The sequence below is a fragment of the Mauremys mutica genome, chromosome 1, assembly GCF_020497125.1.
Source record: "Mauremys mutica isolate MM-2020 ecotype Southern chromosome 1, ASM2049712v1, whole genome shotgun sequence".
In the NCBI taxonomy this organism is placed as follows: Eukaryota; Metazoa; Chordata; order Testudines; family Geoemydidae; genus Mauremys; species Mauremys mutica.
Window position 1 is genome coordinate 176168345 of NC_059072.1, and position 27020 is coordinate 176195364.

At 40.2% G+C, this 27020-nt stretch overlaps 2 protein-coding genes and 1 long non-coding RNA gene across 8 annotated transcripts in view; 2 read left to right on the plus strand and 1 right to left on the minus strand.

The window, feature by feature from the left end:
* Positions 1-722, plus strand: part of LOC123361801 (ephrin type-A receptor 6) — a 394507-nt gene extending 393785 nt beyond the window's left edge. Inside the window, exon 16 of the mRNA XM_045001949.1 lies at positions 273-722. Within this exon, the coding sequence (XP_044857884.1) occupies positions 273-387 (115 nt within the window). The 3' untranslated portion in view covers positions 388-722. The remainder of the gene's footprint in view (positions 1-272) is intronic.
* A 2448-nt stretch (positions 723-3170) lies between these two features.
* LOC123366831 lies at positions 3171-11522 on the minus strand. Its single transcript, XR_006578200.1, has 3 exons — positions 11418-11522; positions 10945-11009; positions 3171-3342 (listed from the first exon to the last, which is right to left on the minus strand). It is a non-coding gene; the product is annotated as an uncharacterized LOC123366831 (long non-coding RNA).
* Positions 11523-13911: 2389 nt separating this feature from the next.
* The window catches only part of ARL6 (ADP ribosylation factor like GTPase 6), a 37259-nt gene continuing 24150 nt past the window's right edge, over positions 13912-27020 (plus strand). Inside the window, exons 1-3 of one of the 6 annotated variants that reach the window (XM_045002644.1) lie at positions 13912-13981; positions 21727-21876; positions 24504-24565. In XM_045002644.1, the coding sequence (XP_044858579.1) occupies positions 21754-21876; positions 24504-24565 (185 nt within the window). In that variant the 5' untranslated portion in view covers positions 13912-13981; positions 21727-21753. Of the gene's footprint in view, positions 14088-14637; positions 14717-18770; positions 18908-21726; positions 21877-24503; positions 24566-27020 lie in introns of those variants that run through there. The other 5 variants (XM_045002642.1, XM_045002646.1, XM_045002645.1 and 2 more) reach the window with 5 other exon arrangements.

Sequence of the window (27020 nt, forward strand, 5' to 3'; positions counted from 1 at the left end):
ATTTTGACCTTTAAGGATACAGCAAAAAAGCTATGTCCTAGCTATGAGATGTGATTTTTTTCTAAATGGCTGCCTATACAAATAAAGAATAGGTGGGTGCACCTTTGAATGCCTGCAAATTTAGGGCATTTTTGCATATTCAAATCAAGACATTGAATAGTTCTGATGAATAACTACATTAGGTGCTGAACAATATGTGAAAGCAATCAGAATTCTTTCTGTGTGGCTGTACATGCATCCAAGATGAATTTTAACCTTTCTTTATCTTACAGTGACATTAGGAGAATTGGAGTTGTACTCATTGGACACCAGAGACGAATAGTGAGCAGTTTACAGACTTTGCGATTGCACATGATGCACATACAGGAGAAAGGATTTCATGTATGAAAGTACTAGAAGCAACTTTGTTTTGTGCCTCAGCATTTCTAAAATGGAAGATATTCTCATTCCTCCCTTATGTTCCTCCCAACTTCAAGAACTGCAGTCTCCTGTTCAGACTATAAACACGTACTTTTATGTTAATGCTTCCAATGTGGAATTTTTAATCACACTGCATAGTTCCTCCGTCAGTTACCTGCCAATACAATCCTGGCGCACTGCAAGACTGTTGCTACACACTGGTGAATAACTCAGCATGGATGTGTAACTTTGTATAACAGTATTTGGGAAACTTTCATGGACTTCTTTGAAAGTAATAGCCTATTTGGCCTGGTGTGGCTTCCTTATTGATGTATTTAGAGTTTGATGGTAGATCAAAAAGTAATTGACTTTTTTCATGTTTTGTGATCATGTAGCTTCCAATATCAAATGTGCAATCAGAAAAAAAAGTTTGACATAAATATTTATTTTCTCTCTTAACTAAATCCAAATGTATGGGTCATATTGTTACCTTAACTTTGTAATAGTTTAAATGCTGGTAAGCTGGTGCCTGAAAATGTTAGAATTCTTTGCAGAAATGACCAGTGATTTCATGTAGTGAATTCTTGTTATGTGTGACTAACTGGGGTGTGGATTAGAAAGAACTGAACTTTAAATCTTCCTGAGCCCTGGGTTTAAATTTATTTGTATAAGCATCTGATGTTATATTATCCTTTATAGAATTGGTTGCAAAATTGGTTCATTATTAGAATTTTTCACCATTTTTCATCCATTTTTATACGAAATATCCGCCTCTACCACATGGTGAGTAACCCTTGGAAAGGCTGTTGTAACAATTCTCAAGCCACACAGAATATTCAGTTGTCAGCTATACTGCACACTGCAGTCACATAGACTTTACAGAGCTTTCTGCTCCAAAATCCCAGGCCTCTACCTCTACAGCTAATGGAGAATCTCCATTAGGTTAGTAGTTTTAGGGCTTATATAACTTCTGTGGGCTAGCCATTAGAGGGATGATGAGCTCCTCATACTTGAGCAGGTCTGCCATACCATCCACAAGAGATCAGTGGAACACAAACAAACTAATCACTACTGTAAGTTATGCTATGTAAGAGTGCGGCATTAGTTACTACATTATATGTAGGCAGAGAGAAAGGCCTTGGACAGCAGTGTAATAATACGTTGCCTTGAGTCTACTTTTATATGTTTGCTGTTAGAAGTAAAAAGCAGACTATGATGAAATGGAGTTCTAGTTATTAACTAGCTGGTCTTCATTTAGTACAAATGTCTAATTGACATCTAAGATAATTCTCTTTAAAACTAGAACTCTTTAATAGCCATATTTACATGCAAGAAAATGGATGCAAAGGCCGAACACAATATTTGTACCTCTATAAGACTTAAAGCTTTCATGCTCTATTCAGATGACTTACATAGATATACTGGGCTACATTTTCAAAACTTGCATGAGATATGCGCTACTGTGAACCATGAAATGGGCGCATGTCTGCATGCTCTGAAAGCCATGCACATTTTAACATGCATGTCACATGTAAACTGGGTGCAGATGTTTGTGTTAATTTGTATACCATTTTTAAAGTTATGTGGAGTTACAATATACTTGAGCATTATTAATTTTCAGTTAAAAAGAGCATTTGGGGTGATCAGTAAAATGTATATGTATTACAAAATGAATTAACCAGACTAAGTAATCATCATGCTATTTATTGCTTAATTTGCAGCTTAAAAAGCATACTTCTTGACACTGGGGGAAAGCTGCTGTTATATATGGAAGGCAGCGAAGGAAGAGCAGGAGAAGATTCAGAAAGGTTTATCCTTCTAACCAGTTTCACAGAGTAAGACACACTGGCTCTGATTCACTGCTGTTACTCCACTTTTATGCTGGTGTGACTCCACTGATTTCAACAGAGTAATGGTGGTGAATCAAGTGCATTTTTTTTTTGTTTTGTTTTTCTAAAGTTCTAACAGAGGAATAGATTTCCTAAAGCTATAGATTCACTAGTATCCTTGAATGCTAATTTGCTGAATATGTTTCAAGAACTTAGTCCCCAGTCCCACAAGCACATACAAGAGTAAATTTGTGCACACGAGAAGTCTCAATGAACTGGACAGGACTCACATGTGTGAGACTGTTTCCAGGATCAAGGGCCCTTAATAGAACAAACTAGCTTTAGTTCTTCTCTATAAGGCGCTCTCCTGTAAATTTCTGCCCAAATTCCACATTTTATTTTTTGTTAAGAAGGGTTCTCTTATGGAACAAAAATCAGACCATTTTTTCCATGTTGTAAGACTTTTTTTAAAAATAAGAACTTGAGATTCAAATCTAAAAGTTGATTTTCATTTACTGTTTTGCTTTCCCTTTTGCCTGTCATTGCTTCCATCTCCCTCAGGGTGCCATTTGGGGAAGAGATCTTTGCAAGCAGCTTTTTAAATATGTATTGAGGAATGGGAGTCAAGTACTTGTTAAGAGGTACTCAAAAATTACTCAAAATTAATCCAAACCATGTGGGTGTGTTCTTGCGCTCATATGTATGTTTGTTTATTTTTGCAAGTGTGGATGCAAAGCTGCACGTTACATATACATTAATCTGGATATGTCTCATGGAAATTAATTTCCAGATTTATCACACTTTTGAAAATATATTTTCAATAGAACAAATATAATAACAATATTAAAACATTTATTAATTAAATCTATTTTTATAAAAACAAGAGTTTAAGTAACCAGGGAAGGAGTGACAGAGGATTCTTTTGCTGATGACATTTATTTAAGACAAAAAACAACATCATCATCATCTCCTAGAGTTTGTGGGTTTCTGTGGATGGTGGTTGTTGCTGTTGTGCTGCAATAACTCTTTCTTAATAATGATCTTGATCAAACTTACATTTCCCCAGCTTTAGAAACTGCATTTTTACTCTTGCTCGAACATGATGCCCACTCCACTGTTTCAACATACAAAAGAAATACAATGAGGTTTGAGGTTTTTTAATATGCTGGTGTTGTCTTTTCAAATGTGTACATTTCTGTGCAGGCTACAAATGTATGCACAATGTTACCAGCAGCTTCCACTAAAACGGAAGATTGTTTCTCCAGATGAAAATTAGCTGCTCTTAGTGGATGCAGTTAGCATCCAAACTGATTTACTAGGCTACTCTTAAAAATCTAGCTCTCAGTGCACACCATTCAGTAACCAAAAGTGTTTGTTGAAAATGCACAGAATAAAGGGAGCATGAGAGAGGCAAATACAAAAATGTATATTAAAATATGGGCATAGGAAAATGTACTGATATAGTAATTTACAGGTGAAGTCTCCACATACATTCTCAATGATTTTGTTGTTGTTCATCTAGAATGAAATACATCCATCTGTTATTGGCCTACATGGGTTCTTTGCACCATTTAAGCCTTCAAAATAGGGCTCAAGTGATACTTATGTAGTGAACAGCTCTTGTGCTGGCCCTCTGCAAAAGGATTAATTTCATCCTTAGTCCATAGTACTGACGATAGTTTACTTGAAATGAGATAACTACAGAAACCCAGGTCTGTAATATATTCTGTCCCTGAGATATTTGCACATAACTGGTACCATGCGAGTCATTGTGAAGACGTGAGTTTCTCATGAGATAAAAGGAAAGGAATTTAGGAGAAATGGGTTTAAATTTTCCCAAATGAACAAGTTGCCTCTATTATGTTTTCCTTCAACATATGTTATACATGATCAGTAGCAGCTCAAATGTAGGCTTCATTCATGAATATTATGTTTATTCTAGGCCATCAGCTGGGACTTTATGACAACATATGTACATTTTCAACATAAAATGATCCTTTAATTGAAAATAGATTCAAACATAAATTCAAATGCATGTATTATGATCATATTTGTTGCCTACCCACTCTTCAAGTTTGTCCTAAACTTTGGTAGACATCTGCTGGACTAATCATCACTTACACGGGAATATTTCAATATATAGCTCATATACTGAAGTATTTTGATGATCTTTAACTTAGAATTTTCTGTTTTCTGTTTCTTTAAATATAATGGACATGTCCATTAGCTGCACCAAGCTTATTGTCAGTGCAGCAGGAAAATGGCCCAAATGTGGCTCTAAAATAACTTTTAGGTTTCTCCATCTTGGGGCTAGCTGAGGTTGTAACTGGCCCCCAGCACAAGTTAGAGCAGGTACAAGTAACTTCCATTGATTGGAATGGTCCCATAGGGGCCATTCTGGCATTTGGGGGTTGCTGTAGCATAGCACACTCTGGCCAAATACCCTCATGCCTCTAACTCACCTTGGAATACCCTCTGCACAGAGTGGGGGAAAGCAGGTAGCAACTGAGCTGACTACACCTGCTTTATGCTATCAGGAGATTGTCTGCTGACAGCGAAATCTCCAGATCCCCTTTCAGGGCAGTTTTAAGTCCCATTTAAGTCCCCTATAACAGAAACAAAACACTTGCCCAAAAGACACATTCCATGCATTTGGAATCCACAAATCTCTTCCTCCCTCACATACAATCCTTAGAAGATAGTAGTGCATGCTGTTCAGACAAGAATACTGTGGTGGAATATAGGTCCTCAGATTACAGACTAGGCTACACAGAACACTGTATGGCTATAAAAAGTGTGTGTGTGTATTCTAATAGTTGAGATTTTCAAAGTGGACTACTGAATTTAATTATACAACTCTGGTTAAAACTAATGGGACTTGTGTGGCTAAATCCTCCAGTCAGCTTTGAAAATTTCAACCAATGTGTATCATGTGTATAATTCCTGGCTTCTTATCTGAAAATGTACATCCCCAAACAAATATATTAAGAAGTGCAAAAGAGTGGCTCTCAAACTCAAACTGTGGAGAGCTGGCTGGTCAGACGATACTGGCCCTCCTCCTAATTCCAGTCACTAAATCACATTAAAAACATTGAATACTGTCCTAATGATACTTTTCCATGTGAATAATTGCTGTAGTAGCTGTAGGGATTTCAAGTGATCATGAATGGTAGGGGAGGTGTTCTTGAGCCAATCTCTTGATTAAGATGTGGTCCATATTGTAAAATAAAGGTTGAGATCTCCTGGTGTAGTAGCCCAAGATGCTTATACAGTATAAATTATTCTCTTTTAAATGTGATTTTATAGGATCTCATCCTCCCATCCCCAGATAATTTAAGGGAAAGTCTCAAGGCAATGGGACTTTCCAGATTTTTTAAAGAAGTATTCAAGTTTAGAAAAGACAATAGGCAGAAGCTTATTATGGAGATAACATTTGGTTTAAAATAAATAGTAAGCACTATGAGATTATAAATCATATTTTCTTGTTTTATTATGCTAAATCAGGGGTAGGCAACCTATGGCACGCGTGCCGAAGGCGGCACGCAAGCTGATTTTCAGTGGCACTCACACTGTCCGGGTCCTGGCCACTGGTCCAGGGGGCTCTGCATTTTAATTTAATTTTAAATGAAGCTTCTTAAACATTTTAAAAACCTTATTTACTTTACATACAACAATAGTTTAGTTATATATTATAGACTCATAGAAAGAGACCTTCTAAAAATGTTAAAATGTATTACCGGCACGCGAAACCTTAAATTAGAGTGCATAAATGAATACTCGGCACAGCACTTCTGAAAGGTTACTGACCCCTGTGCTAAATAATGACACTGGGTCATGTAAGAGTATCTCTGTGTGTTTCTTTAAGATGTTCTGTCACAATATCTCTCATTTTTCCCTTATTGCAAGAGATTTCTCAACTGTTCCTCTGTTCCAGAGAGACCTCTTCTATTATCCCTGTATAATTAAATGAGAAGCTAAGGATATGGAAAACTTTATATTAAAAAAACCACTCCCCAAATCATTTCAAGCTTTCTTCTCTGCTATTTTTGCTGTGTTCTTAATTTGTGATCTACGTCCCACATTTAGCCAATGTTAGGTTAGGTGCTCTATCTGTATCTCAGAAATAATATATGTACTATACTAAGTTGCTATAGTAGGCCCCAAATCTGCAAACATTTAAGCACACATGACTTCAATAGGACTACTCACATGGGTAAAGTTAGGCATAGATTTAAAGAGTTTGTGGAATTGAGGCTTTAATATGTATAAAGCAACATTAGATAATGTTAATTTTATAGTTTTTCTTTTAACTTCAATAACATATTTTGTTTACCTGAGTAGAGGTCTAATCTATGTGGCATTTTTTATAAAATCTTCTGATTATATCTTTCTTTAATATGTTGGAAGATTTTGTTCAGTTCCTGCTATCTTTATTTAGGGAATTCCATTTGTTTCTATAAATATTCTCCTCTTAGATGCACAGCAGGAAGTTAGCTAATTCTCCAAATTTTTTACTAATAAAAAAAATTAATGGATACAACAAGACCTCTTTATTAGTGGTGATTTAGTGAGCTTAGTATATATGAAGTAGAGAGAAGATCAAACCAAAATCCTGGATCCACTCAGACTCCTAAACTTTGGGGTTCAGAACTTCATTTAAATGTAAACTGTACGGTGGCTGGGTCCTATATAGTATGAGCCATACCTGAACCCTGGATCTGAACACCCTCAAAGTTTGGGAAATTCCAAACTGGAATCCAAATTTTGAGATGATGGTTCATTTCTGGTTGTGAATTATGAAGATAGTGTGCTTCAAATCAGCCTAGGTGAAATAATATTTTCGCAATATTATCACACTAAGATGATCTGATGATCAAGTACTTTGGCTCTTCAGAAAAAAATCAATTTGCTGATTCTCCAGAATCCAGCCTGTGACAATACTAGACACCATCATTATAGCTTAGAATTTTCAATAGATGAGATTCTCTTTTGTGAACGTAATGTTATAATAATTGGGAATTCTAACTGTTCTGCATTTCTTATAACTAGGTTTTGTGAACAGCCAAAATAACAGTGAAGAGTATATCTGACCAATGATGAGAGCCCTAAAAGCCCACTTTTCAGTTCTCTCTAATTCAAATTGAGCTCTTACTGGTTAGTCAAAAGGTGAAAAAGAAAAAAAACACAAATTTTGTTAATATACTGGATGCTTTGTGCGATATAATTTATAAGAACTTTACATGACTGGAAAAGTGATCAGCTGAAGAAGACAACAAACTGTAGTTATTGTTTTAAACTTGTACATTATTATTCATTAAGCAATAACTGCAGTTTCAGTGCTGTAAAACTGCTATATAGTTAAGGAGACATTTCCTGCCTTGTGAATCTTTCAGTCCGCTGGAAAGAATAATGTATTTTAACAGTAGAAGCCTGTAATGCGTGATTACTGTTACTGATGTAAATAGTGTGACAATCTGAAGTTTGTGGGAGAGTGGGAAAATGTCAATAGGGTCCAATCTTGCTCCTACTGAAGTTAATGGAAGTTTTGTCATTAACTTCAGTGAGAGTAGAATGAGGCTCTAAGTAAATTATACATATAATGATCAGTCCAAACACTATAAATGAGTATTTCCCCCCTCTATTAGCACTGTTCAATTGTTGCTAAAGGCCAAACTTGTATTAGTAACCATGCTCTCTTGTGATGTAAACAGGACTTGTTAATAATTCTTTATTGATATTTACTAGATATGGAACTCTGTCACTTAGGCCCTGATCCAAAGCCCATTTCAAACAGTGAAAATATGTAAATTGACTGAAATGGGTTCTTGATCAGGCTGTAGGGGTAGGGGGTTGCTGTGGGAAAAGGAAGAAATACCCTACCTGAACAGTGGTGGAGAGAGGACACTAAGCATAACCAGTTGTAGCTCAGGGAGTGATGGAGGCTACCTTATGGTTGCTTTCTGTTTGACAGAGCTGAGATCTGGTGAGGAAGAAATGCTCTCTATACTCTTCCCGCCCCCCCCCCATTCATGTACCTGAAGTGGGCTGCCATAATTTAGCCCATAATAAGTACTGTACTGCATATAGTAGTACATCTAGAAATTCTGTAACTATATCTCCTCAGAAATAATATCCACAAGTTAATTTATGCAATTTACAAGAAAATCACCCCCAAATAAACAGAACCTACTAACCCAAATCAAATGTTTGTATAGTATTTCTTTATCTTGTTTTATTATCTCCCCAAGGTGACACACACCATGATAACCTATGACCTACCCCTCTTAATATTATTCCTTACTGGTACAGTAATTTTCCTCTTTGTAGGAGTTTGTTTCTTCTATGTATCTTACAGGTACGCCCAAAGATTCCAAAAAAACACCCTTAGTGCACTGTGCCCAAAATAATGTGATAGGTTTAAAATCATTTTGCATGATTTTAACGTCAGTTAATGAAGGGTACTGTTACAAATAATGTGAAAATAAAAATGTTTCTCCTAGGGGTCCTCTTTATTGGATTCCTGATTCAAGTCCATATTTCATTGGGATCGCATGGTTTTGAAAACTCCTAAGCCATACACCCATCATTGATGAGTAGAACTTACGACAGGATAACTTTTCTACTCCCCCTCCCACAAAAGAGTAAGTTAAGTTTGAACCAGAACCTTTTCATTTAAAACTACAGATTATTTTAGGGCTGTTTCTTCTTCCACCTTTTACAGCAATGCTTACATGGAAGCAAAAGACCACTCTGACTGTGGTGGCAATATTTATCCCTGGAATAACTCCAATGACGTTACCATACTACTGCAGGGATGAATGTGGTCCTGAGTTCTTAGCTAAGGCTTCATTCCTGCTCCTGTCAATGTCAAAACCCCCAACTGCTTTAGTAGTACAGAATACTACTGTGATTGAAAACCTATAAAACCAGCAAAAATATGGCCTGATTCTGACAGGTGCTTTGCATCTGCAACTCCTATTGACTTCAGTAGGACTGGCAGGCACTGTGCACCTCTGAAAATCAAGTGTAGTTTGCAGAAGCACAAAACTACTTTGCAAATACTCCAATGCAGCAGGAAAAAAAGGTCTTAAAAAGGTCTTTGTGATGCTGAAAATCTGGATGTGAGACTACATTTACTAATTGGCAATAGAGTATCTACTCGTAAAGCAACTTTAATTTGGTCAAAGATGGCAAAAATTCTGCTTCATCTAATTTTGTCTTCAAGATTATTTTTAAAATATGCTATTTCCATTTAGAGAAAATATGCAGAAAACATAGTTGTTCCCCTCAAAAGGTTAGTTTTGATTTTGACATGGAAGGTAGTGGTCATTCTAGTTGTGTTTGGTACGTTTTTTCAGCATAGCCTCCAATTCTGTGTATTAGGCTTTAAACGTGTATGAATTCAAAGGGGTTTTTAATCTCGTCTTTGCTGTGAAATTAGGTTGTACACGATTAAATATGACTACTCATCATAGTCTGCTGTTCTAGCATAGCCATAAAATGTATTGACATATGTGTATATATAAATATATATTTGTTGACAGACACTTTAGGCAATATATAAATAGCCATGTCAAAACATCTAAAGTTGCAGTATAATCAGACTTGAAAAATACTTTACAAGTAAACAATGGCCTCTGCACAGATCTTTATCAATATTCTGAAAGCCACCTCTTTAGAAAGATGCCAACTTGTGTTTTGGCATTGCTTCTTTTCTCCTTAGAGATACATTTGACTATTGAGAACTACCTGTATCTAAATCACCTTTCTTCCTATACAAAAGTGACCATTGGGTGTTGTACCTTTAAGTTGTGCCATTCAGTGATTCTGAACATTGAAAAATGTGCCTGTGTAATACTGCAAACAGTAAGTGAGATCCAACATTTCTGAGAGATAGAACATTTCATATCTGGCATAGTTATTTTCCTCTTGGGACTGCCTCACCATTTCAAATTACTTTTCTTCATGTAATATGCCTCCCACACATGTTCCAAATGCATTTTGGTTTCTCTCAAGTTATAGCAGTGTTGTGGGAATAACTGAAATAGAAAGTTTAAAATACTGAGCTTCAATCCCAAGAAGAATATGGGAACCTACCTACTTTACATCAGAGATGAAGTAGTTCCTATTTACCTGAAGGTGGTATTATTTTCCTTTTTTTAAAATCTACTATTATGAAGATGTTCCATGTAAATTTTCATGTGCTGGCATGCCTACAAATTAATAGTGTAATAGACTGCTCAGCTTTCAAAACTAGGGCCTTTTTAAAGTGAATTGCATTACATATGCCATCTATTTGCAGAACGAATATGGGGTTTGGCAAAGCTACCTGCTGAGCAACATAATAAGATTTTTGTACAAAGTACAAGTTACTGATTATTATTGTATTTTATTTTTCTATAATTTCCTAAGAGGCATTATCAGGTCTTACAGATGGGGTAAGCCTGTTTATTAAGATATTTATTAGCAAATAAAAGTTATAGTACTAGTGGTTATTTCTGAGTTCATGCCTTTTGTTTTACCTTAACTTGTGCATATGATATACCGTAAAACTTCTCATATGTGACCAGGCAAAAAATCAATTGCTTATCACGGAGTGGTGTACAACGTGGATCACATTGCATTCTAATTCATGTTACTGTAGATTCTGTGCTCTGATAAATGTCTTCACAAAATGCACATGCCATTGATTATGTTGTTAAAGAACTATACGTACTGTGATAATCCCCAGACTGCAGAAGTCACCAGGATCTGATCCCATATACATAACAGCACTGTCTCCTGCAAAAGAAACACTGTTTATCTGAATCGGAACACTTTTTAAATTTGTGATTAAAGCTCTGTAATTCCATTCAGTCTCCATAAACTGGGTCTGTAAGCATTGGTCTTCACTGAAAAATGCTACTTGCAACTCCTCTTCTGAAATGGCAGTAGAGACTTGACTTTCCAATCGCACATGGCAGCAGGTTTCTAACACATATTAGTTATTATTGTTTTATTATTCATGTAATGCCACAGCTATACATTGTACTTTACAACAGGAAAAAAGTGCTAAACAAAATACTTAATCCCAGCCCCCAAAAGTTTAAAATCTAAAAGTGTGAGCAGGCTTTTTCTTCATAATGCCTTAAATGCAGTACAAAACTTTTCTCTTACAATCAGACTTATTTCACATGCTGGGTAACTTACATGCTGTTGCCAACTCTTGCAGTTTTGTCACGAGATTCATAATCACTGGTGTTTTTCTTAAAGCCTCAGCTTCTTGAGTCAAGTGATTTTGGGAGAATCTCAGCTTTCATAGAAAGAAATAAATGTTTAGGCACTACTGCAATACACATACAAAATAACACCACTATCCTTCCATTGCTGTGTCTAGCATAATTCAATCTACCTCCTTCTAGAACTCTATTCATCATAGTAGATAGACCAGAGGTGGGCAAACTATGGCTCGCGGGCCACATCTGGCCTATGGTACCCTCCTGCCCAGCCCCTGAGCTCCTGAGCTGGGAGGCTACCCCCGGCCCCTCCCTGCTGTTCCCCCTCCCCCACAGCCTCAGCTCACTGTGCCACCGGCTGAGAACTCTTCATGGGCAGTGCAGCTGCAGAGCCGCAGCCTGACCAGGTGCTCTGAGCTGCGTGGTGGCGTGGCTGGCTCCAGCTGGGCAGCACGGCTGCCTGTCCTGGTGCTCTGGGTGGTGTGGCTGTAGCACTGCCAGCCACCAGTGCTCCAGGCAGCGCGGTAAGGGGGCAGGGAGATGGGGGGGTTGGATAGAGGGCAGGGGAGTTCGGGGTGGTGGTCAGGAGGCAGGGGTGTGACTAGGGGGCGGAGTGGTCAGAGGGCAGGGAACAGGGGGGTTGAATGGGGGCAGGGGTCCCAGGGAGGCAGTCAGGAAGGAGAGGAGGGGTTGGATGAGGCGACAGGGGGTAGTCGGGGGGGGGGTCAGGGCACAGGGAGGGAGACAGGGCCAGCTCCAGGCACCAGAAAAGGAAGCAGGTGCTTGGGGCGGCCAATGGAAAGGGGCGGCACATCCGGGTCTTCGGTGGCAATTTGGCGGCGGGTCCGTCAGTCCCTCTCAGAGGGAAGGACCTGCCGCCGAATTGCTGCCAAAGAATGAAGTGGCACGGTAGAGCTGCTGCCGATCGCAGCTTTATCTTTTTTTTCCTGCTTTGCTGCTTGGAGTGCCAAAAAAACTGGAGCCGGCCCTGGAGGGAGGGATGGATGGGGCAAGGGTCCCAGGGGGGCTGTCAGGGGACAGGGAACGGGGGGATTGGATGGGGCAGGAGTCCTGGGGGGACGTGGGCCAGGCCATGCCTGGCTGTTTGGGGAGGCACAGCCTTCACTAACCGGCCCTCCATGCAATTTCAGAAGCCCGATGTGGCCCTCAGGCCAAAAAGTTTGCCCCTGAGATAGGCCCTAAATGGTTTAAGACTTTTCATCCACCATTATGTGCTAGTTTGTCTTCTTGGGAACTTGGGTTCCCATCACCACTTCCTCCAGTGCTCCACTCTCTGTACTAGGCTCTCTACTGATGAAACAGTTCAACTAAAAGTTCCTCCTCTTATATTCAAAGCCTACTGCTTGCTCCTTCTCCAACCATAAGCTTCCGTAACAGCAGTGTGTTCTGCTGGAACCATGGAAATTTTGACTAGGGCAGTGAAGGTGAGTGTGGGAGAGAACTTTCACAGGTGCCTGTTTTGGACTTTGGAATTCACTCACATAAAAGATTAAAAATGACCATAACCCTTGCCATGTTCAGAAATAAATGCAAAACTTGTATAATTGATTTCCCTTTCCCTTAGTAATGGCTGAATACTCACACCACATCCATTTTTCCTGCAGGCCAGAAAAGGGGAGAGAAACACCTGTTCTGTTTTTAAATATCTGAAACGTGCCAATATTATAGCTGTATCAGCCATCTGAGCAGCTAGATTTATAGCTTTGTTGATCCTCAATTTAGCCTCTCTGTGTGAGAGTGGGTAAATCACGTAATCTCTCTGGACCTCAGTTTCCACAATGATAGCCCTAAAGTGGAATATTCAAAGGCAGATTTTGAAACTCCTCCCAGTCAAGAGTTGGTTCAGATCTGAGTTTTGGGGGGCATTTTGTTGAGTGGAGGTGGGGAAGGGATTGAGAAGGGCTGTCTCCAGTTGCATCACTTCTGAAAAAGTCAGGAGACGGGGTTGGAGACGTTGGCTTTCCTAGTGCCTGTGTCCAAAGTTGGGCAAGGTGTGGAAGACATAATGGAGCATCCTGATCGGGTGACCAGACAGCAAATGTGAAAAAGCGGGACAAAGGGTGGGGGGTAATAGGTGTCTATATAAGAAAATGACCCAAAAATCGGGACTGTCCCTATAAAATCGGGACATCTGGTCACCCTACATCCCAACCTCTAAAAAAGTCTGGCGTGGGGGGCAAACCTCGGTTGGGGGGGAGGAACTGTCCTCCTTTCCCCACGCCTGTCTCTGCGGTAACAGGTGGACGATGAGCCTGACACCGGCAGCAGCACGTGTAGCCCCTGCGCTGGGAGCTGCTGCGGCAGGGCCGGAGCCGCTGGGACCCATTTCGCGCTGCGAGGCTCCGAACCTACAGGTCCCGCCACTCAGCGGAGGGGGCGGAGCTAGCGCAGGAGGGGACGGGGTTTACGTACGGCGGACTGGGGGAGGGGGCGGGGCTTGGAAGGAAGTGGAGTAACGGGGCTCGTGGGAGGAAGGGCGGGGTCGCGTCAGGAGTGCGCGCCGGCGGGGTCACCTAGGTAACAACGCAGGCGGTGATTGTTGGTGGGGCCGGGGCCAGCGAGCGGCGGCGGGTCGCGGCGCGCGCCGGTGGGGAGGCCGCGGTGAGTGCGAGGCGCCGTAGGGGTGAGACACCACCGCGCTCCCGGGGCTGGAGGCTGCTGGGCGGGGGCGGTGTCCCCCCGCCCCCGCCCGGCCGGAGCCGGGTGCGCGAGCTGCAGCCGGTCCCGCGCCGCTCGTTGCGGGGTCGGTGCCCCCGGGCGATGCTGGTTCCTCTTGCGGGAACTGAGGGGTCCCGCCCCGGTGCACTGAGCTGCGCCGGTCCCTGCGCGGGCGGGTGCGTTTCCCTCTCCGAGGGCCCCCGTCACCGTGCCCCCGCCGCAGGGTCTGGCCTGGCTCAGAGCGCGCCCGGGCCCCTGGGCCAGCAGCTCCTCAGCAGCTTGTTTTCTGCTCATTAGTCAATGTCTGACCCTTAACCCCCCCCCCTCCCCCGCTTATTCACGGCAGGGTGCAGCTCCCCCTCCCCCGCCAGGATGCTTAATACCCGGGTATGGTTTTCCTTGGCACGGTGCTACCTGGGGTTCACAAACGCTACGGATGTTAGTTTATAGACTCAAACTTTAAAGCCTGCGGGACAGCATCTAGTCTGACCTCTTGCACATGGCAGGCCTCGGAATCTCACCCACCCACTCCTGTAACAAACCCACAACCTCTGGCTGAGTTACTGAAGGCATCAAATGATTTGAAATTTTCAGGTTAGAGACTCCACCATTTACATTAGTTTAAACCTGCAGGTTACCTGTGCTGCAGAGGAAGGTGACAGCCCCCCCTCCCCCCCAGCTCTCTGCTCTGACCCAAGGGAAAATTTGTTCCTGACTCCCAAATATAGCGATCAGTTGGACCCTGAGCTTGTGAATAAGCCCCACCGACCAGACACCCCTGGGAAAAAATTCTCTATAGTAACTCAGAGCTCTCCCTATCTAGTGTCCTGTCTCCAGCTGTTGAAGATATTTGCTGCTGGCAGTTGCAGATCAGCTATGTGGCATTGTAGGCAGTCTCATCGTACCATACATAAGTGCTGACTCCGTGGGTGCTCTGGGGCTGGAGCACCCACAGGGAAAAATTAGCAGGTGCGCTGCACCCACCGGCAGCTAAGCTCCCCGCTCCTTGCCTTGTCTCCCCCCCGCACCCCAGCATGCTGTATCCCCGCTCCTTCCCAGCGGTTCCCACCTCCTGCCATACAGTGGCACTTAGGACTTTCTGGGAGGGAGGGGGAAGAGCGGGGACGCCATGCGTTCAGGAGAGGAGGTGGAGAAGAGGCAGGGCAGGGGCAGGGACTTGGGGGAAGGGGCTGGAGCTGGGGTGGGAAAAGGTAGGATGGGGCGGGGACTTTGGGGAAGGGGTGGAATGGGGGTAGGGTGGTACAGGGGTGGGAAGAGGTCGGTGGGGGAGGGGGGTTGAGCAGCCACTGGGCAGAAGGGAAGTCAGTGCTTATGATACTATACCCTCCATAAACTTATCAGGCTCAGTTTTGAAGCCAGTTGTTTTTTGCCCCCATTACCGCCTTTGGAAGGCTATTACAGAACCTCGCTCCTCAGATGTTTAGAAGCCTTCCTCTAATTCCATACTTAAACTTGGTGATGACCAGTTTATAGCCATTTGTTCTTGTGTCAGCACTGGTTCTTAACTAAAATAATTCCTCTCCTGCACTGGTATTTATTCCTCTGATGTAGTTATAGAGAGCTATTCTACCTCCCTTCAGCCTTCTTTTAATTAGGCTAAACAAGCCAAGCTCTTTGAGTTTCTTCTCATAAGGTAGGTTTTCCATTCCTCTGATCATCCTAGTAGCCCTTCTGTTCCAGTTTGAATCATTTTTCTTAAACATGGGAGACCAGAATTGCACACAGTATTCGAGATGAAGTCTCACCAGTGCCTTGTATAATGGTATAGTATTAATGAGCGGATGGCTTTTTAACAGATGGGAACCTGAGACAGAGATGTTAATATCCAAGGTATCCACTAATTTGGGGTGACCAATATGATGTGCTTATGGCCTGTTTGTTTTTTTTGGAGTACTTAGTATTATATAGCATCTTATCTAGTCAAGCAGAGTTCCAGCTGACATCAGTTGTAGCTGTGTTTGCTCAGCAGTTCTGCAAATAGCCCACTGGGTTGTAAGTTGGACACCCTGAAAATGAGGAACACAGAATTAGTGACCACTTGAAGTTTGGTTTCAGGGATTTGCCCTGCATCGCATAATAACTCTGGCGATGGTAGTTCTCCAGGGCAGCATTCAACTGTCTTAACCATGAGACTGTCGTTTCTCTTCCTGTAATGATAATCTCCTACCTTATTCAGTACACACCTTCCAGCTTCTGCAACAAATGAGACAGGGGTTCTACAGACAACAGTCTCCTTTACTGCACAATCCTCATTCATTCCCCATGCACTGAATGAGGCCGGAAAAAAATAGTATCTGACCATGTGATTCAAGACTGTATCATAAGTCATTAGGGGCCAAACTAAGGTTGCTTGGTCAACTTTAGTTTTGGCATTTTTTAATTTTTGAGTGCCTGACTTTATAACCTCAATTTTCTTTTAATGTCGCTATTTATATATAATTTCCTAGCTTTTTAAAAGAGCAAACTAAAAAAAACACATTCCATCATGTAAAATCATTGACACCCATGTGGTTCATCAGCAGTGTTTGGACCTTTCGCTCCACTTGTGCCACTTGAGCTTTCTGCTACTGAGAGTAGCAGAGTTATCATCTTTGTGGGCCAGGCACTAAAGGGTGAGAAGGGACACATTTTGCCTGTGGGTTTCATAGCTCTTTGCTAACTGCCGAAGAAACTTAAGACTTAGGATCCTGGGTTCTAGTCCAGTTTCTGAGAAGAATATTTTCAAATGGTTGCAGAAAACCTTCTGCCTCTGTTTTCTCTTCATAGAATCTCAGGGTTGGAAGGGACCTCAGGAGGTCATCTAGTCCAACCCCCAACCCTTCACTCTGAAGCCTGATTCCTGCTGTCCCAGACCCCTCCAGCCTATCCTTGTACCAGTCTCCCCATAATATTTTAAAATAATGTTAACATGTTAGCTGTCATGTGCTAAACATATCTCATTTCCTCAGGTAGACAAGACTCATAATGTATCATAGTTATGTGACACTGAACTTTAAAATATCCATCTAATTTATTTACCTTTCCTTTATGGCATTGTCTACCACATGAAATAAAAAAATGCTTTAACATTAATCTGTGGGGTTTCCCTGTTCTGAATTTACTCTATGGCATTTATTAAGTTAAATCATTCTTGTCTGTTGGCCTCTGTTCATTCTAGTTCTGTGGCTGAAATTGAGAGCATCATCCTTGATTTTTTTTTCTCTAATGTTGTTTGCTTGTAATGAGTTAGAAGCATTGTTCATATCTTCTAAATGGATTTAAATTTGGTTATAACCCACTTTTTTATTTTGGTGACCATAATAAGATATTTGATTAAAACTATATCTTGCATTTATGTACAACTGGGGTATGCTGCTCCTTAGTGTTATCCAGGGCATTGATAATTATTGATTAGTGGAGTAGGAAGCCAAGAAACAAAGGTGGAAGGGAGGAATCAACAATGCTCTAGCTCTCTTTATAATAGAAGGTGCTATTCACATCTGTTGTAGTTGAGATGGCAGAACTTCCAGTAAAATTCCTTGTTTTCACACACATGACTTTCTGAAAATTTTCGTGTTTAGTTTTTTCCTGAAGATTAACTTAACTCTGTCATTTTTCTATGTAACTAAGGAGAGGGCATGTTGGAGGGTGAAGGGCAGGTGTCTGGGAGTACATTTTTCTGTGTTTGTTCTTTAATAAAATTATAAACTTATTTATGGAATGCTGCTAGAAAAAATGGCCTCAGTTTGAAATTGGGTAAGTATAAAGATCTAATTGAGGATTGTATACTTCATGTCCACTTGTTTGCTTTAGTGCAAGGGTGGGCAAACTACGGCCTGCGGGCCACATCTGGCCCGCGGGACCGTCCTGCCCAGCCCCTGAGCTCCTGGCCTGGGGGGCTACCCCTCCGGCCCGTCCCCTGGAGCCTCATCTTGCATGCTCTGCCACCGGCGCAATGCTCTGGGTGGCAGGGCTGTTAGCTCCTGGGGCAGCGCAGCTGCAGAGCCCGGCCTGACCCGGTCTCTGTGCTGTGTGGTGGCGGCAGCGTGGCCCGGCTCCAGCCGGGTTGTGTGGGCTGTATAGAGGGCAGGGGAGTTCAGGGTGGTGGTCAGGGGGCAGGGATGTGGATGGTGGTCCGGGGGGGGGGGGGAAACAGGGTTGAATGGGGGCAGGGGTCCTGGGGGGCAGTCAGGAAGGAGGGGGGTTTGGATGGGGCGGCAGGGGGCAGTCAGAGGACAGGGAGAAGGGGTGGTTGGATAAGGCAGGGATCCCGGGGTTGGAATGAGAGGAGGGGTTGGATGGGGCGCTGGAGGACCGGGGGCAGTCAGGGGACTGGGGTGTGTGTATGGGGCAGGAGTCTGGGGGGAGAGGGGTCAGATACAAGGTAGGGGCTGGGCCACGACCCCCTCCTCTAACCAGCCCTCCATACAATTTATGAAACCAGATGCGGCCCTCAGGCCAAAAAGTTTGCCTGCCCCTGCTTTAGTGGGATAGAAAATAAAGTTTTAAGCAGTTCAGAAATTGTTTGAGAATATGCTCATCTTGCATCTAAGACTTTTGCAGTCTTCTGAAGCCCCTCTCTCCTTTGTGTCATCACTCTGCATGTTTCCTGCCTACATGGACCAGTGGGCTTAAGCAAGGATATGGGATCTGCTTCTAAGACATTGCTGGTGTCTCCCTTCCTCATGGCTGGGGCTGTTGCCTTTCACTGCCAGCACCCTCAAGTTCCCCCACCTATTGAGGTAGATGGGTGGAATTTCTAGGCCACTTTCCATCAATTAGCCTGTAAGTGCTTTATTGAAACCTGTCTGTGTGTGTGTGTGTGCGCGCGTACACACAATGCTGTCTTTCAAACAAACTGGCTTAATGTTTAGGGAGGAAAAATAATAAGGACAAAAAGTACTAGCTTCCTAGATTTTGGGTACTAACAGCATTTTTTTCTTTGAGCTGTGTATCTTGCAAATGCTTGACTTTCTTAAAACAGTAACTTTTTTTTTTCTTTCTCCATTCGTGAAGTTAAAACCTTTGTTAACCCAGCCTTGCAGAAACCTGTCTGCTGCTGCTGTAAAGGCTGGCACCCAGTCCCCACTGTTGGCATTTAAATAATCCTAATCTCATTTTAGAAGTTTATACCTTTATATTAAGCAATGACACTATTATGCTGTTAAACCATAATATTTATAATAAAATAGCTGTTGCCACAATAGAGCGGCCTAGGTGAAATCACTTTTAAAAAAAAAAAAAAAAGTGAAGACGTGACGGTCCCAACAGCAATGTTAATTGAGCAGCATTGCATATATGTAGTATATTCTGTTCCTGTATTTTCTTGTTAAATTTGTTCTTTGATTAGTATTCATGTTGATATACCTGACCATTAAATATGCCTCGTGTGTAATGTGGATGAGTTAATGTTGGTATTGAAAACTTGACTTTTCATGCTCTTAAAAAAAAATAAACAAACATAAAGTATAACTTCCGTGTTACATTAAGATCACTATTGTAGGTTTTAGTAAAGGTAAGTTTTCAGTTTTCTAGAACATCAGCTCAAGAGGGAAGTGTGTATCTTTATAGCATTTATGTGCTTTGCTCATTCTATCAACATCGGAGTGACTCTGTTTTATCATCAAACTATCACAAGTGACCAAGTCAACTAAAAGAGAAAAAAGAGAGTACTTTGTCACTGTACTTTACTATAGAATTTTCAACAAAGTATCTTTTCCCTTTGGCTACTCTTTCAGAATACTGGCAAATCTCTTGTGCAGACAACAAAATGGCATGTTTTGGAGAACAGGATTCTTGTCGGGTTCATTTTGGCAAAGTACAAGCTTTACGTTTGTATCCAGAAATGTAAAAAGCTTTTATTGTACCAAACAGAATCAAGAAGAGCTAGAAGAAAAATGAAAATTAACCAGTTATGGCATTTCATTGACAAACACCTATTTGTAAAGGAAATACTACCAACAGCAAATAACTTAAACTACTTCGGTAGCAACTTAATCAAGACATATGCTGCTGAACATATAGCTATACAATATATTAGTAGAATTCCTGAAGCAGAGTGTTTCAGACACACTACATAATAGAAATTATAAATCTGTTCTAAGTAGACTTTCTACTACAGCCACTTCTTCCCACGCGAACTTTAAGCTAATGTGGTGGGTAAAATAACTATAATTTTCTTTTAAATGTGTTTAGAATTTAATAGTTAAATGTTCAATCTTGCTTTTCATATCGTAAGGGGTTGTTGAGCTAATGGGATTGAATAGTCTTTATCAGCTTTCCTTTCCTCCTTCTCCCAGCCTCCAGGAAGTTTCTTGGTAATCTAAATTCACCAACAGTGTCTGGAACTGAGTTGTGTATAGTTCTGTTCTCTATACGGGGTGAAAATTTTTTTTCCTCCTGAAAATTCTTTTGGCATTATGTATGTCTTATTAGAGTGCCACAGACGTTCAATGTCAATTATCATATCTTGAAATTATTCCCTGATTGTAGCTTTCAAGGACTGCCAGTTCTTAATTTTTCTATATGCAGGATGTCAAAGCAGATGCTGTAAGAGAATTCACAACATAATCTCCTTTTAGCCCCCTACTGCTGAACAAAGATAGTTTCTGGGCCTAAGTAACAATTTGGCTTCCCTCTGAGAAGTAGCAGTGTGTTATGTTTTCTGGCTACATCTCTGACTAATCCTTCATAATCAGTTTCTGTTTACAGTTAATTATTTCCTAATGTACAGTTCTTAATACCATCATAAATAACTCATTTCAGTTATGGTTTTAATTAATCATACTTTATTTACAGTTTTGATTTCAATAACCTTACAGCAGGTGTGTGAAAAGGCAAATGTTATTTTGCAAAATTACAACATGAAGATTTTGTTATATAAATCGGGGTAGGCAACCTATGGCACACGTGCCAAAGGTGGCATGTGAGCTGATTTTCAGTAGCACTCACACTGCCCAGGTCCTGGCCACCGGTCCAGGGGGCTCCGCATTTTAGTTTAATTTTAAATGAAGCTTCTTAAACATTTTTAAAACCTTATTTACTTTACATACACTAATAGTTTAGTTTATATATTATAGACTTAGAAAGAGACCTTCTAAAAACATTAAAATGTATTACTGGCACGTGAAACCTTAAATTAGAGTGAATAAATGAAGACTCGGCAGACCACTTCTGAAAGGTTGCTGACCCCTGATGTAAATTGTGATAACTGGCTGGACTTCTGATAGTTTAAAATATTATACAAATCTCATTGGTGAAGTTTAGTAAGAGATAATGAAGTGCTACAGTCTCGTTGGCATTTGTATGGCTAGACTAATGATTCGTTGGCTAGCAATACTGACAAGGACACTGGCTACTTATAACACTGTCTATATAAGCACAATCTACTTTTGTGTCAGGCTTCTTCCTAGTAATCAGCTTACACTCTGTTTACTTTCTGTATTAACCAAACCTGCCATGACACTGCTTGTATAGGGTCTTATTCATATTGTCCTCTTAAAAGCCTGAGGACTTCTGACCCACATGCCTACTTACTGTGCTAGACCTCTCGTGCCGTAACCATTTTAAATAGTGATTTCCTTTTCTGTTCTTCTGAATCACAGGTGGTCTCTGTGCATTTAATCAGAATCATGGGATTGTTTGATAAGCTAGCAGGATGGCTTGGTCTGAAGAAGAAGGAGGTTCATGTTTTGTGCCTTGGGTTGGACAATAGTGGCAAAACAACTATCATTAATAAACTTAAACCTTCAAATGTAAGTAGCCTCAGTTTACTGCTAACTCTCTTACCAAATGTTACTGCAAAGTTGATGGAGGAAAAAAGTGACGGTTTGTTTATAAGCTAAGAAAATATAATGTATAAAAATACTAAAAAATAAAATAAAAAATAAAGCTTCAGTCCATTTGCAAATCTGGCTTTATATATGTGTGTATATACATATTTTTAAAATTGTTTCAAAACTAACCACCACCACTAATATGCCTAGTGTCTTCTCAGATCACAGGATAAAGAAGGGTTTATGATGGACGAGATTAAAAGTGGGCTGTAAACTGTTTTTATTTTGAAGAAATGAATATTGTAATGTGAAACTTTAATTATTTGGGACAAGTAGTTTTACTGCAACTATCACTTGTCTGTAAACATCATTAATAGTCTAAGATAAAGATAATGATTAAAGATGCTGCTACATAACTAGGAAATTAAGAGTGAGAATGTACAACTTTTTTTTATGGTGAATTCAGCATTAGTACTTTCCAAATTAATGGACTGTGACCATCAGAGGTACTAATCCATTGCTAAAAAGAGAGTGTGAGTTCACCATCAATGTCTGGTGTAACTGAGTGTGATGAAGGGTACATATTGCTCTTTGATGTGGTTTGGCGATAAAACTGAATGACATTTGCAGTGACTATAGCATTGAAAACTGGAGACTCTTCCCTACCATTTTATTTCCATGCATTCAAGGATTCTGGTGGGTTATGTGTAGCCTGATGTAACCTTAACTGTCACTAAACATAGTTTGTTTGTTAATATCCTATTATATATTTAAATGGAGTTTGATATCTTAAAGGAGGAGACTTTTTAGCAAAAGCATGTCATATCAGGTTGCAATTTATAAAGGTACTGAGAGTCTAATGTTTCTTGTTCCAGTAATTTTGCTTCTGATAAAATGTAATTGGATCTATAAATGTAAACTAAATATCTATACAATTACTTTTTAGCAAGATGCAAGCTACCACAACCAGCACATTATTATGTTTCTGGCTTTGTTCTCAAAAGTGATGGCCTTGGGATCTTCTTATAATATCTGTTTTTATAATATGCCTCAAAACAGTGCAGTATCCAGAGCATGGGTTAAGTCTTGAAGTTAGCACTAAGATATGGCAGTGATGGGCACAATAGAAAACCTAAAATAGATAAGCTAATTATATGAGTAAAGCAAGTAGAAACTCTCCTCCTGTTTACTTCATCAATCACATTATGGTAGTTATTTGTGAATGTATTGTAAAGTGAAAATATGCAATAACACTATTTTATTAATTTGTTAAAATGTAACAAACTTCATTAGATCAGAGTCCCTGAAAACTACTAATTCTGATAAATGAATTAGTTCACCTGACAAATTGCTCTGAACTGTCAGCTAATCATCAGAGTACAAAGCCAATGAATATATTTCAGGCTGAGCAGTCACCTTGGAAAGAGAGCTTGAGAGAGGCATTAAAAAACAAACAAAAACAGCTCCCTTTACCACCTGCCAGCTAGAATTTTGTTCTCCACTGTTTAGTTATAAAATTCAAAGAAGTTATCTGTAATTTCTCGTATAAGATATCCTTGAAGGAAAGTTGTACCTTCTGTGTTCAGTGCAGTGTTGTGACCTCTTAATGATGGAAACTGCTGGCCAAACTACTTCTTGTGGTGGTGAAAATAACTTTTATTTTTCATAATGGTTTTAAAGATTAATAAACTAAGCCAGTTTTAGTGTATATGTGAGGGGAAAGCCAGTTGCTTGTAAACATCTTTTATAAATAAGATTTTAGAGCCTCTTATTTTCTCAAATAGCTGGACTCTTTGCAGCCTTGTTATTGTTTTTTCTGAAAGATTCTGTCATATTGCACCAACTTTCCAGAAAAGTTGCTCTGATAACCAGGCTTTTTGTTGAGCTGTGGTGCTCTGTTTTGTCCCAACCTTCACTTCTTTGGTAAACATGGTACTTTCTTTGAAGTGCTCTGGTAGTTGACTAAAAACTAGGTCAACATAAGAACCTAAAAATTCAAGCTACTGCTTCCCAACGTAAATAGGTTCCTGCTGTAGCTTGTGATAAAGAATATTGGGACAATATGTCCTCTCTTTCTATTTAAAAGTGTTGAGGTATAATATACTTCTTTGGGTTGAAACTGTGACCTCTAGAGGGTAAAAATACTTGGCTTCTTTGTACTCTGACCTCATTGGTAACTCTTCAACCCAGAAAGCTATCAGTTTCTGTGATAGTATGTTGCTTAGCTCTGGTCAGTATGTAGTCTGTACAGAAACTATAACTTAGTTTGTTGCAAAAGCAAGGGAATTCAGTATTAAGGCTGAAACATCCTCACTCCTGAGCCTTGGCCATAGGTAATGCCAGGTCTCCTTTTTTTTTTGTTTTTTTTTGTTTTTGGCTAGAAAATCCAAAACTTGGATCTTGAAATGGAGGAAATCGTGGGAAAGTATATTAACTACCTGCTATGTCCATCCAGAGGTCTTCTATGTTACTCAAATGTTTCCTGAATATTATATATTGCACCAAAATTTGGGGGAATATAAATAATTTAGAAGTAATTACATTTCAGTAGCTGTGTTTCTAACTTAATGAGTTTGTTGTAAAACATGATTTTTTCTCTTTTTAAGGCTCAAACTCAAGACATAGTTCCAACAATAGGATTCAGTATAGAAAAATTCAAGACATCCAGGTAACACCACTTTTGTGTACATAAAATTAGTCTCTCTTTCAGTGTAATATCAAACGTGATGATGTGTGGTGACGTAAACAAGTGTCATTTGAGTCACTCATGTTGCTGTATCATAATATGTTGTATGTACTGGTGCTGCTCTCTAATGTGTGAAGAGGCCAATAATGTTTTGCAGTACTGCATGAGAGACTTGGTTTTGATTCCTGGCCTCACTTATAGAATCAGTATGGCTGGGACTCTACCGATTCCGTGTGTGTAGTCTTTAGGCATGTCTCAAATCACTGAATATTAACCTGAACTAGGTTAAGAAGTATCACTGAGATACTTTGAAGGGATCTCAGTCTTCTCTCATTAACTGAAAAATGGTGGCTGTAGCCTTGACAATATGAAAGTTGCATTGTTTAAAGTCAGGAAAAGAGGGGGAAATCATTAGTTTCAAGAAGAATGGTAGACTGGCAATTGCCTCAACATACCCCACTTGTGTGCCTTAAAAAATTGAAAAAATATGGGAGAATAATGAAAAACCCCTAATGTAACTTGACAGTATTTTGAAAAATGTGTGCAGGCAGTCTTCAAAGTAGTGTGGCCTATTGGTTTGGAGACCTGCAAGAAATTCATAAAAGCAGCAAAGAGTCCTGTGGCACCTTATAGACTAACAGACGTATTGGAGCATGAACTTCGTTGGATGCATTCATGAGTTTCTTTCTTGGACTGGGATTGATGGGAGTAATATTTGTAATTGCTTTGGGTCACCTGGTATCGTCTACAAATCACAGTGCTTTGACCACTGCTAGGAGAGGACAGTACACATCCTTCTGTATTGCTGTCCTTTATTTGCTTTTTGAGTTCGTTAGCAGGGGAGGTGCAGAGTGGCAGTCATATTTTTATACATAACAATAGTGTTTAAAATGCTTTCTTCAGTTCTGTATTAATATGCCTAAGTAAAGAATCTGTCTGGTCTGTATTGTTACAGACATACTTGCTTACAGAAATAAATTGCCAAAATAAATGAAACTGGCATGATTATATTGTGTTATTTTGACAAAATGTGCAGAATTTTAAAATATTGTGCACAGAATTTTTAACGGGGCAGAATTTCCCCAGGAGTAATAGATGCATGCCTTACTGTATCTATATACTCCATATATGTAAAAGTCAAAATGGCTCAGAACTTAAATACTGAACTGTAACAGACTGTGAGACCCAGTGATGATTCAGCCTCATGATATTCTGAATAAAAAAAGCTCTCAACCATGCTTGTAGCTGTTTCCGTCACTTCACACTGATTCAACAGACATGTTAGGCTTCAGAATGACATACACTGACAATTCCTGGAATCTTCTTATATAGATAGGTTCTTACACTGTGCTCATTGCCATAGTACCTGAGTACCTTCCAGCAGTGCATTAAGCAGCATGACTGCACATCAGTCATGTAGTGTTTGTTCTCTCATCCTCTCCTAGGTCAAGAAGTGTGTGCAGTGGAGTGTCTTGTTTTGGTAGGGCTTTAGGGTTGTTATTATTTTGTTTTGCGATTTTTGCTTAAATATATGTGGTGGTGGTGGTATGTATTTATGTTAGAGAAGGCAAGCACAAAGAAATGCACTTTGCACTTAGAGTGAAAGGCGGTGAGGTTTGTGATGGATTTCATTCCACAGTCTGACTGGCCCCTGAGAAAGTTCTGTCTGCCACACAGATAAGCTTTATATGCTCTTATTGTAGAAAGTTCCCTTGTGCCAGAGGAGCTTAGTTGTTGACCACAAAGAACAGAGGACAGCTTTGATGTATTCGTGGTGGCCTGTGTCATTGAGAAATGTACTTTCTAATCAAAGTTTCCTAAGTGCTGAAGTCTTCATGCCCTAGTGTATCACTATCACATTATTGTAGTCTGGCTGAGAAGTGATGAAGTCATGAATAACAGAGGCCAGGCAATCGTTCACCAGGATGCGTTGAAGTCTCCTAATCAACTGGAGATGATAGAAAGCATTCATCACAAATGCTCCTCTGTGAGAGCTTAGCATCAGCAAGGAATCCAAGAGTTCTTTCAAACTACAGACCAAATTAATTAATTCTGCATGAGCACGTTCAAGCAAAGAAGACTGCATTGGGGCTGCAAATTCCTCAAAATGTTTTCTTCTACCAACATCATTTCTGTCTTTCTCAGGTGTAGTAAGCTTGAGCCAACTGTTCATCCATGAGCTGTCCAATCACTGGGATATCTTGGTGATATTGGTGTGTGATTGAAATATGACCATTCATATCATTAATACTTCCACTTTTAGACAATTGCAACAAATCTTGTACAAAGCATGTCATTTAAGATATGAATGGAAAAGTTATGATTTGCTGAGTATGATTATCTTGTTTATATTCATGTATCATTTTTGTACCTGAAGTTATAAATATTGACTATATACTGGCATCTTACATATGTGCTGTATTCCTGGGCACCATCT